The sequence below is a fragment of the Gilbertella persicaria genome (assembly GCF_025201335.1).
Source record: "Gilbertella persicaria strain CBS 190.32 chromosome Unknown B0P05scaffold_76, whole genome shotgun sequence".
Classification (NCBI taxonomy): Eukaryota; Fungi; Mucoromycota; class Mucoromycetes; order Mucorales; family Choanephoraceae; genus Gilbertella; species Gilbertella persicaria.
Genome location: NW_026252037.1, coordinates 22,968 through 33,054, shown reverse-complemented (window position 1 = coordinate 33,054; position 10,087 = coordinate 22,968). Strand labels below are relative to the sequence as shown.

The window sequence follows — 10,087 nt, the reverse complement described above, 5'->3', positions numbered from 1 at the left end:
CTGTTACCTAAGAAAGTTGACAATGGGCAAACACATTTGACACCATATTCTTTGATTCCCAAACAAACCATTGTTTGTTATTGATAGTACAAAGTTACTAGTTTATAACTTCCAATTGAGATTATAAACTGGCTTCGAGACACTAAGTGAACAAGAAACACACAAAAAAAAAAAAAAAAAAAAAAAAAAAAAAAAAACCAGTAACTTGAAGTTTTTCAAGTAGAAGAGCTAATGATCTAAATTTATTTAAGATGTTTTTCAGAAAACTGATGACCATTAAGGTTCAAGAAAAAGAAAATGTTCCTGTAGAGTATGAGTGTTAGAGGCAAGTAATAAACTAGAATATTTTACTTAAACTTTATAATTACCTTTCTCAAGTGTTTGATGCTTAATGCAGTAATATTTGACGAATGACCGACAGAGAACACAGGAAGACTTGAAAAGAAATCAAACTTGATACCAGAAATCTCTTCCTAAAAAAAAGTATTAGCAATGTAGATAAATACTGTCATCTGAATGGCAATGTCAGTTCGCTGACTACCCTGACCAAGAAACAGCAAGAAAGCCGAATAGCTAAGCAATCTCAGCTTTTCTTTGCCACCGCAAGGTGATGGAGTTTGTCTCAGCTTGGGATAGCTGGCAAGTCTAACAGAACTGAGCTGGACAGTACAGGGCTTGTCTTTCAGCGTCCCTCAACAAGCGCTATACGGGTCTCCTTTCGGGCAAGTCCAGTCTTCCAACAGGAAAGCAGTTTCAAGAAAAAAAGAGATTAAAAAAAGAAATCAAAAAAAAAAACTTCGTCATCATTTCTGTCAGCCAATAAAAAGAGGTGTTGCTACAGTTATGCGAAACTGTTCCTTTTTCTTTACCACGAAAGTGTTTTCAAATAAAGTGCACTCATACGCCTACAACTAGCTCAATAAGTTAGAAGGCTATACTTGACAAAATGAACAGCAGTCCTTTTCAGTTCAAAGCTCCATTGGACATTAATGTATCAGAATTCTTCAAAGACTATCCTTTGGCAGACTGGAATACGATACAATATTATTCGTGGTATTTGTTGTGAACATATATGAATTCATATGCATAGATCAATAAATGATGATCATGGTAAAAGACCAGATCACATCTATGGCAATTGCAATGGATCTATAGTCACTGACATTCACACATTCTACTAGAAGTACTACATCATCCTCATAGTCAGAGATTATGAACCTAGTGACTCTGTTATTATCAATGGCCCTCATAAAGTGACAGTTAGAGCTGACAAATACATTAGCATTGGCATTTGACAATATTTTGACCGAGAAGAAAAAGTATAAATACCTTGACATTTTATAGCAATTGAAAGACAACATTTCTTGGAGAAAAAAAAACCTATACAAGTTCTAACGGACTTTCTCTGTGTTCTTACCTTTTCTCTTTTGAATATCTATTCTCTCTTCATCTCATAACAGTATTCATCACGCCACCCATTCGCAAAATTCAAGTCTATAAATCGTAAGTTCCTTGATGACTTAGAAGCAATCAAGAAGCATCCTACGATTCCCAGAAAAGTGCTTAGCTTAATTCCTAACCTGAAAAAAAAGGCAAGTCTCTTCATGCACCCACTAACAGCCATTTTAATCATCATTCTTCAGTGTAAACGCAAGCAAGACGAGGCAGTTCCTATCGTGAATCATAACACTAACATCCACGACAATGATGCTGTTTTTACTGGTCCTGTAAAAAATGCATATGTTCATCCTTCGCCACCTACAACTGCTGAAGCACCACCTACAACTGCTGAAGCACCACCTACAACTGCTGAAGCACCACCTACAACTGCTGAAGTACTACCATACGATATTGATATCAATAACTCAATCTTTTCTACATTATTCGATTCAATGTTTAAATTGGCAAGTATTTTGATGATCAAAAAGCTTAATTGGCTAATTGTATTATAGTATAAGAACAAAGTGGTAGATTTAACTAAGCACAGGTTTTCGGATAGTCCAAGTTTGGTTGCTAAATTATACAACCATTGTATAAACATGATGAAAAACTTCAAGGCACTCAATACAGAAGAAAGATCTTACTTGCAGTAATATCTACATTTTGTTTCATTGACCTGATTATTTTTAGTGTCTATCTTTCTGGATGCATAAATCTAATTACTACAAGCCATCGTAAAACCGCAACACAAGTTATTGGCAACAACGCCCTCACCCAAATTATTCATCAACACCAACCTGAGCAATATCTCAACTTTAATAACGATGAATGGATAAACTTGAAGCTTGAATTACAGAAAGAATACACTGAACGGAAGATAAATGGCCTACGTTTGTTTATCTTGAAAAAGAGAGAGTCAGTCTATCGTTCTCTGCCACATGTTTCAAGAAGTCAGTCACTGATATTGAAAGTCTGCGATATTTTCGAATATTTGTAATGAAATCTTGGGATTGGATTTTGAGATAGAATTTAACTAGTTTGTTATATTTTGTTGATAATATAGTAAAAGCTTTATTGATATAAGTATATGATATAATTGATAATGTAATATTGAGTTATCTTACTTTTTCTAATTCTCGAGTAATGCTTGAGACAAAATCTGAAGAAAAAAAATAAAGTGATAGGATAGATGATAATTATATAAAAAATTGAAGGATATGTGTAACAGGTACACAACAAAAAAAGAAAAGGGAAGACAGAGACAACTCAAAGGTATACTAAGTACACACTATTTCGCAACCTTTCAGTAAGTATATGATCATATCTAGTATTATAACTTCATCATTATTATAGGCTCAATCATGTTGAATATGGCCAAGTGGATGACGACTCAGAGGACTTTTATAGCAGCACTTGGAAACATATTTTAGCCGTTTTGTTTCGAGGTTCTGGGCTAATGTTTCGCAGGCAAGTTCATATTTTTTTCTAGAGGACCTGTCTCTTATTTGACTTGGTTTCTTATATAGAGGTGAAAGGACATGTATTGCAAGCAAAATAGACAAGTTTGTAAATCTACAGGATAACAGCGAGCAAACTAAAGGGTTGATGGGATCAAGAATGGACCTCATAATATCTGGAAATATCACTAATGATCATGGAAATGAGGAAGCAATTGAATTCGGGTCAATTGAAATAAAAAAACAGGACGTATCCGACGAGACTGCCAGCATTCAACTAAATAAGAACATTCGTGTAAACAAAAATATCTTGAAGCGACTCAACAACCACATTCATCAAGATGACATATCGTCGTTTACAGTGATGGGAATGGATATAATTGGAGACAATGCGTTCATATATTTTATAAAGCCTTACGAAGATATTGTAACTGCAGTCAAAACATCTGACGAGCCATTGTTCATACCAATTGACGAAGATGATCTACAAGAATATATCTTTAGTGCAAGCCTTGACCAATTATTAAACTATCAGATAAATTTTGAGCATAGAATGAATGACACTTGATATCGCATAACATATAATAGCAACATGTTGTGAGTCTTTTCCAAAAAGTGAACAGAGCATCGAAGAAATACAAGAGAAGACGAGCCACAGGCAAATACACATTAAATCAAAAATTTCATTCTCCTCCCTCTTCACCTGTTCCAAATGCAACATTCTACACACCAAAGAGAACCACAACCACAACCAACTTAAAAATTTAAATGGTTTTTATGCAGCCGTTCCATTGCCTTATCAGAAATATAAAGAAAAAGATAGAAAACAATATTTGTCTATCAAACACATTTATCAAAAAATAGCATTCTAAAAAATGTAAAGAGTTTTCATGCTTTTAAAGTTTGTTAAGGGCAAATAATAAATATATTTAAATGAAAACAGCCACTTTTCTGGAGTGAACAGAGTGTCCACCAAAAGAAATGGATTTTGTGTTTCTATTATATTGAAAACAAAGCATTTCTCTGAGAGCATTTACTACATATTTCACTTTCGTTTCGGCAACTTCTGAATTTCGTACCTTTTTTTTTATTTACTTATGACCTCAATAGCCTACACAAAGACCTCTTTATTGTATTCTTTTTATCCTTTAAGCATGTGTAACAAACAAGAGCCCTCTTTCGCCTATTGAATTAGAGTAACACAAATAGATCAAGGTTGTATTAAAATGACAGTCTGAACAACGTCAGACTGAAGTTAAAGAAAAAGTTAAACTCAAGTCCACATTAAAGAAATGTATATATCAAATCTTAATATAAACTAAGCTTCAATTATCTCCTGCATCAAAAATGAATAAAAATGCGCATATCTAAACATCGCTGAATCTGTCAAAACAACATACCAATCGAATTTTTTCCGTGTAATAACAAGAATCTATAAAAATAAGCTTTTCATTCTTATTTTTTCTTTTATCGACATGGCAAAACCGAAAGGCTATCATAAGTTCCTTTCGCTGGCTCTATTGGTGTCGTCTGTTGTCGCGCATGAAGGCCGTGGAACAGGACTAATTACTCGTTGCGAAGCTCCTGGAACAAATGGCTATTTCGTTTCCAGAGACAAGTTTCCTTATTCCAGTGCAGAATCCGCATGTCATGCTTTAGGTGGCTACTTGGCAGATTTAAGTGATCAGAACTTTTTAATTGCCTCCGATTTTGTATTCTCTTGTGCCGGGCCAAATAAGCGTGCATGGATTGGGTGAGTTTAATTATACTTTTTTCCTGTCAAACGCTAACCTTATATTATGGTCAGATCATGGAACTATAATCAAATCATAGATCTTAATTCGGATTGTTTATCCGTATTTGTTGGCAGTGCTATTCCAAGTGGTGGTGTTGATAAAATTTGTCCTGGTGATAGACCTGTCTTGTGCCAAGTGTCTCCATCAACTGTAACTCACAATTCTTTGTACTCTCAGACTGATGAAGGAAACATCTTGCATACAGCACCAATTTCTATGCATATTCCTCAAACAATTGATGCTGGTCCATCACACTATCCATACTATCCTCCTCCGGTTTATGCTCCGGGTTATCCCTATGCCTATCCTGGTGGATATCCTATTCCAGTATACCCCCATAGCTATCTTAAAGACAAGAAAGAAGGCCATAATGAAACTGTTACTATTCTTGGTCCTACAGAAACTGTTACTGTTAATGGCCTTATGACTACATTAACTTTGTCTGGCTTAGAGAGAACAATTACGGTTAAAGATGTGCCATCTACTTTGACATTGGACGCCATTGTATCCACTTTTACATTGGAAAATGTTCCGGGCACTATTACTAAATTTATTGATGCGATTCCCGTCACTGTTACTTTGAACAATCCTCCTGCTACTGTAACCATGGTTGGCACAACAACGTTGACTAATTTCGATATGTCAACAATCACTCTTTCTGGTGTAGAGACTACTATTACAGTTCTAGAAGAAGGACCTACTGTTACTCTTCAAGCTAGTACAGTTGTTGTCGATGGTGTTCCTTCTACTGTCACAGAAATCATCAATGGCATCCCTGTCACTGTGACTCTTGATCCTATTCCAACAACAGTTACTCAAATTGGTACAAGCCTTATCACTCAAGTTGATGTAGTCACTAGCCTTGCCACATTGATCAAGCCAGAAACTCAATTTGTTACCCTTCCTGAAGTAACAAAGGTGTTGACGTTACCTGCTGTGGCTGAAAGCGTTATGCTTCCTGCTATTACTCAATTTGTCACACTCCCAGCAAGCACAATCATTCAGACTTCAATCTTGACACTTCCTCCAAATATTGTTACTAGTATAACAACAACTACTTTAGCTGCAAATACAATTACTCTTCCTAGCCTTCCTGCAGTTACTGTCACTATACCTCCTTTGCCTGCAAGCACAGTCATACAGACTGAAATCATCACGCTTCCTGCTAATACGGTTACTTTGCCTGGAATCACAGTGACTCTACCTGGCGCCATTCCTTCTGCAAATACCGTCACTTTAGTTAGCACATCAGTTGTTAGCTTACTTACATTTACCAGCACTGTCATTGCAACTGCAACAGCTACTGTCATCAATCCAGTAGCTAACTTGGCCACATCAACTGTCACTTTGAAAGCAAGTACAATAACATTCAGTCCTAGCACGGTAACCATTGATCCTAGTACCATTACTCTCCCAGGAAACATTATTCCTCTTCCTTTGGGAACAATAACTCTTCCTGGCAGTACATTTACCTTGTCTCCAAGTATAGTGACACTCTCTCCAAACACAGTGACTCTTTCACCTAATACAGTGACACTTCTTGCTCCTCCTGCTTCTACAGTTGTTCTTCCAGCTGTTACATCGACTGTTGTTCAATTGGATCTCAAACAAGTAACAAGCACAGTTTCAGTTCCAGGCTCAATCTCTACACAATTTATTACTGTGATGAATCCTGCTACAGGTGCAGTCCAGACCGTTACCCAAATTGCAGGTGGCCAAGTTTGCCCTACAGTTAGCAACATCTTTGGAGGTCCACAAATTACTTATCCTGGAGGCTTTACTTTTCCTTTCAGTATCCCAAACTTTAGTGGTCCTGCCACTTATACCCTTGGACCAGGAAACACAATCAAAGTAGATCCTAATGGTTCTTATTCTTATTTGAATGGTGCAATTGACATGATTATTGGTACCCCAACACAAGGATCAAGTTTTACATTCCCTTTTAGTATTCCTAGCTTCACTGGACCTGGCTTATATACTTTGGCTCCGAACAATGTGGTTTCAGTTGATCCAAATGGGCAATATACTCTTCTTTCCGGTCAAGACCAAGGCCCAACAATGGTTGATCCTGTATATACCATTACTTTTGCTAGCATCACATTGCCTACATTAAGTCTTCCTACACTCGACTTAGGTAATGGATTCCGTGTTGCAAACTATCTTGGTGCTAACATCTATACTTTGGATCCTAACAATATTGTTTCAATTGGTACTAATGGTGATTACTCTTTCATTATTGGTGGAAATGGAAACACAAGAGGCAGTGTCACTCTTCCTTCTGTCACTTTGCCTACCCTTACTCTTGCTCCAGGCATTGCTTTACCTACTTATACAGGTCCTGGTGTATATACCTACACGCCCGGTAATGTTGTGTCTATCGCCCCACTTGGTGGTGTTTCGTGGCTTCAAGGTGGTCCCCAACTTGCATCTAGTGGTGGTTTCATTTTCCCTAGCTTCACTTTCCCCATCATCACTGTTCCAAGCCTTACTGTTCCAAGCCTTACTGTACCAATCGTTACTATTCCAACCATTAGTTTGCCAAGTGTTACTTTACCTAGTATCTCTCTACCTCAGATTACTCTGCCCAGTATCTCTTTACCTCAGATCACTTTGCCCAGTATCTCTCTTCCTGGAATTACTTTGCCAAGTATTACTTTGCCTAGTATATCTTTACCTCAAATCACTCTGCCTAGTGTCTCTTTACCTCAAACCACTTTGCCCAGCATCTCTTTACCTCAAATCACTTTACCTACCTTAAATCTCGGTAATGGTTTGAGTTTGCCTTCTTACAATGGCCCTGGCATTTATACTCTATATCCTAGTAACGTTGTCTCAATTGGTACAAATAGTGTTTTCTCCTTCCTTACTGGTAACATTAATGGTATCTCTCTTGGTACAGTTAGTATTCCAAGCCTATCACTTCCTACACTCTCTCTTCCTAGTGGAATCAACATTCCTAACTATTCCGGTCCTGGTATCTACACACCCTCACCTGGTAACGTCTTATCTATTGGTCCATTTGGTGGTATTTCTTGGCTTCAAGGAGGGCCTCAGACCACATCTGGAGGTGAATTCGGCTTCCCTAGTCTTACATGGCCACCAATTACTTTACCTACTTTCAATTTGCCAAGCATCTCATTACCTACAGTAACTTTGCCTTCAATTAATCTTGGTGGTAGCCTTAGTGTGCCTAGCTTCAGTGGTCCTGGTGTTTACACAATTAACTCTGATCACATTATCTCAATTGCCTCTAACGGCGTGTTCACTTATCTCTCTGGAAGTGGCTTCTTGGGCGGAAAAGACGGAACTCTTTCGTTACCCTCTGTCTCTCTGCCTACACTTACGCTGAGCGGAGGTATTCCTATCTCTAATTTTGCAGGTCCTGGTATCTATACCGTACTTCCTGGTAATGTTCTATCAATCAACTCGCAAGGCGGCATTACCTGGCTTCAAGGTGGTCCTCAAAGTCTCTTTGGAGGCGGGTTTACTTTACCGGGTTTCACTCTTCCCACTGCAAGTCTTCCAAGCTATACAGTTCCACCAATATCGTTACTTCCTATAACTTTCCCATTTGTGTCTTTGCCTACACGTATTTTCCCTAGTGTTGTTTTACCAATCAACGTTCCAGTTCCCAGCTACACTGGTCCAGGCATTTATACAGTTGGTCCTAATTCTGTTGTATCTATTGATCCTAGCGGTACCTACTCTTACCTTACAGGCAGCGGATTTTTGGGTATCAAAACTGGTAACATTGCCCTTCCTACCGTAAGCCTTCCTACTTTGACTCTTGGCGGAGGCTTGCAACTTCCTTCTTACACTGGACCTGGTCTCTACACTCCCACACCCAGTAACGTTATTTCTATCAACTCTAATGGCCTTCCTCAATGGGTCTCTGGTGGTCCCTTGTCATTAAGTTCTTTTGTTCCTACATCGGTTGCTCTACCTACAATCACATACCCAGCTTTTGATTTGCCCATAGGTGGCCATATTGCAAGCTACTCTGGTCCTGGACTTTATACTCTAAACTCAAACACAGTTGTTTCAGTCGGCCCTGGAGGTGCTTACTCTTATGTTAGCGGCTCTGGCTTTTTTGGTATGAAAACCGGATCAGCTACCTTTCCTACTATCAGTTACCCTTCATTGAGTCTTTTTGATACTTACCGGATCCCTACTTATGCTGGTCCAGGCGTGTACACTTTGAGCCCTGGTAATATCGTCAGTGTTGATCTAAATGGTCTTATTCAATGGCTTGCAGGCGGTCCACTCAATGTTCCTTTCATGTTACCCACGACTACTCCTCTTGGATTAAAAACCATCTGTTCCGCCCCTGTAGTTACAACCACTTGTAGCCCTACGTTCAGCTTTCCTTTTGATATCCCCAACTTTGCTGGACCTGGTGTTTACATCCTAGAAGGCAATAATGTGGTGCAAGTGAACAACGATGGAAGCTATGTCTTTTTAAGCGGTGGCCCTCCAATCAGCACTATTGCCTCCTCAAGCGGTTTTGTGCTTCCTAGCTTAAGTTTACCTAGCTTAAGTCTTCCTGGTCTCAGCTTACCTACCTTCACTTTTGGCAGCGTCACTATTCCATCGTATACAGGACCAGGATTCTACGTACCTAGCCCAGGTAATACTATCTCCATTAATTCTCAAGGTCTTCTTTCAATTGTTTCAAACACAGGCATAATTGGAGGTGCTACAACAGGTGGTTTCATCAGTATTCCTAGTATCACTTTGCCTCAGATTACTTTGCCCACTGTAACACTTCCTGGTGGCTATGTTGTTTCAAACTATAGAGGCCCTGGCTCCTATACAATCCAGCCCGGTACAGTCATTGAAGTTGATTTATTTGGCTCTGTATCTTTCATTCAAGGCGCTCCTCTTTCAACGAATATCAATACTTCTGGATTTGTCCTCCCAACATTGTCTTTCCCTAGCATTGTGTTGCCTACCATCTCTTTGCCCAGAATTAGTAGTTCTAACATCTTTGGTTCAATTACCAGTGCTTCACCTTTGACATCTAATCCTGCCTTGTTGCCTTTGAAAACAACCATCAATAACATTACCTACAGTTTCCCTTTTAATGTGCCCAACTTTTACGGACCTGGCCTTTACGTCTTGAACTCTGGTGTTCTTCAAGTAAACAGAGACAGCACCTATAGCTTTGTTACTGGTGGACCTCCTAAGGCTAGAAGAAATCGATTAGAAGCCGTGGATGAAAAACAACCTTCTACTAGTGAACTTGCCACAGCTTCTGAGAGCAGTGGATTTGTTCTGCCTGGATTCTCATTCTCTGGATTTTCTCGGCGTGCAGAGCCCTCTTCTAGTGAATATTATTCAAGAGAAGCTTCTGAAGAAAGCAACCATAGAGACCATGCTGGTTTTTTGAGTAGT

General features: G+C 38.7%; 4 protein-coding genes across 4 annotated transcripts; 3 read left to right on the top strand and 1 right to left on the bottom strand.

Annotated features, from left to right (window-relative positions):
- The first annotated feature begins 1,483 nt into the window (after window positions 1-1,483).
- On the top strand, window positions 1,484-2,523 carry B0P05DRAFT_342671 (uncharacterized protein). Its single transcript, XM_051573585.1, has 3 exons — window positions 1,484-1,904; window positions 1,953-2,089; window positions 2,131-2,523. Exons 1-3 carry the CDS (start codon window positions 1,605-1,607, stop codon window positions 2,435-2,437), a joined length of 744 nt encoding a protein of 247 aa, XP_051429486.1. The 5' UTR covers window positions 1,484-1,604; the 3' UTR covers window positions 2,438-2,523.
- A 674-nt stretch (window positions 2,524-3,197) lies between these two features.
- B0P05DRAFT_564684 (uncharacterized protein) lies at window positions 3,198-3,658 on the top strand. Its single transcript, XM_051580868.1, has one exon. It carries the CDS (start codon window positions 3,262-3,264, stop codon window positions 3,463-3,465), a length of 204 nt encoding a protein of 67 aa, XP_051429485.1. The 5' UTR covers window positions 3,198-3,261; the 3' UTR covers window positions 3,466-3,658.
- A 638-nt stretch (window positions 3,659-4,296) lies between these two features.
- On the top strand, window positions 4,297-5,087 carry B0P05DRAFT_564683 (uncharacterized protein). Its single transcript, XM_051580867.1, has 2 exons — window positions 4,297-4,636; window positions 4,689-5,087. The coding sequence occupies exons 1-2, from the start codon at window positions 4,373-4,375 to the stop codon at window positions 4,728-4,730; spliced, it is 306 nt and encodes a 101-aa protein (XP_051429484.1). The 5' UTR covers window positions 4,297-4,372; the 3' UTR covers window positions 4,731-5,087.
- A 536-nt stretch (window positions 5,088-5,623) lies between these two features.
- Window positions 5,624-5,909, bottom strand: B0P05DRAFT_564682 (uncharacterized protein; the record flags this gene model as incomplete). Its single annotated transcript, XM_051580866.1, has 1 exon — window positions 5,624-5,909. A coding segment is annotated over one exon (215 nt), but the record flags the coding sequence as incomplete, so codon positions are not given.
- Between the last annotated feature and the right edge of the window lie 4,178 nt (window positions 5,910-10,087).

Coding starts and splice junctions, on each gene's coding strand:
- B0P05DRAFT_342671 (XM_051573585.1), top strand. CDS start 1,605: ATGCACCCACTAACAGCCATTTTAATCATCATTCTTCAGTGTAAACGC. Junction 1,905..1,952: donor TCGATTCAATGTTTAAATTG/GCAAGTATTTTG, acceptor ATTGTATTATAG/TATAAGAACAAAGTGGTAGA. Junction 2,090..2,130: donor GAAGAAAGATCTTACTTGCA/GTAATATCTACA, acceptor GATTATTTTTAG/TGTCTATCTTTCTGGATGCA.
- B0P05DRAFT_564684 (XM_051580868.1), top strand. CDS start 3,262: ATGGGAATGGATATAATTGGAGACAATGCGTTCATATATTTTATAAAG.
- B0P05DRAFT_564683 (XM_051580867.1), top strand. CDS start 4,373: ATGGCAAAACCGAAAGGCTATCATAAGTTCCTTTCGCTGGCTCTATTG. Junction 4,637..4,688: donor CTTGTGCCGGGCCAAATAAG/CGTGCATGGATT, acceptor TCAAACGCTAAC/CTTATATTATGGTCAGATCA.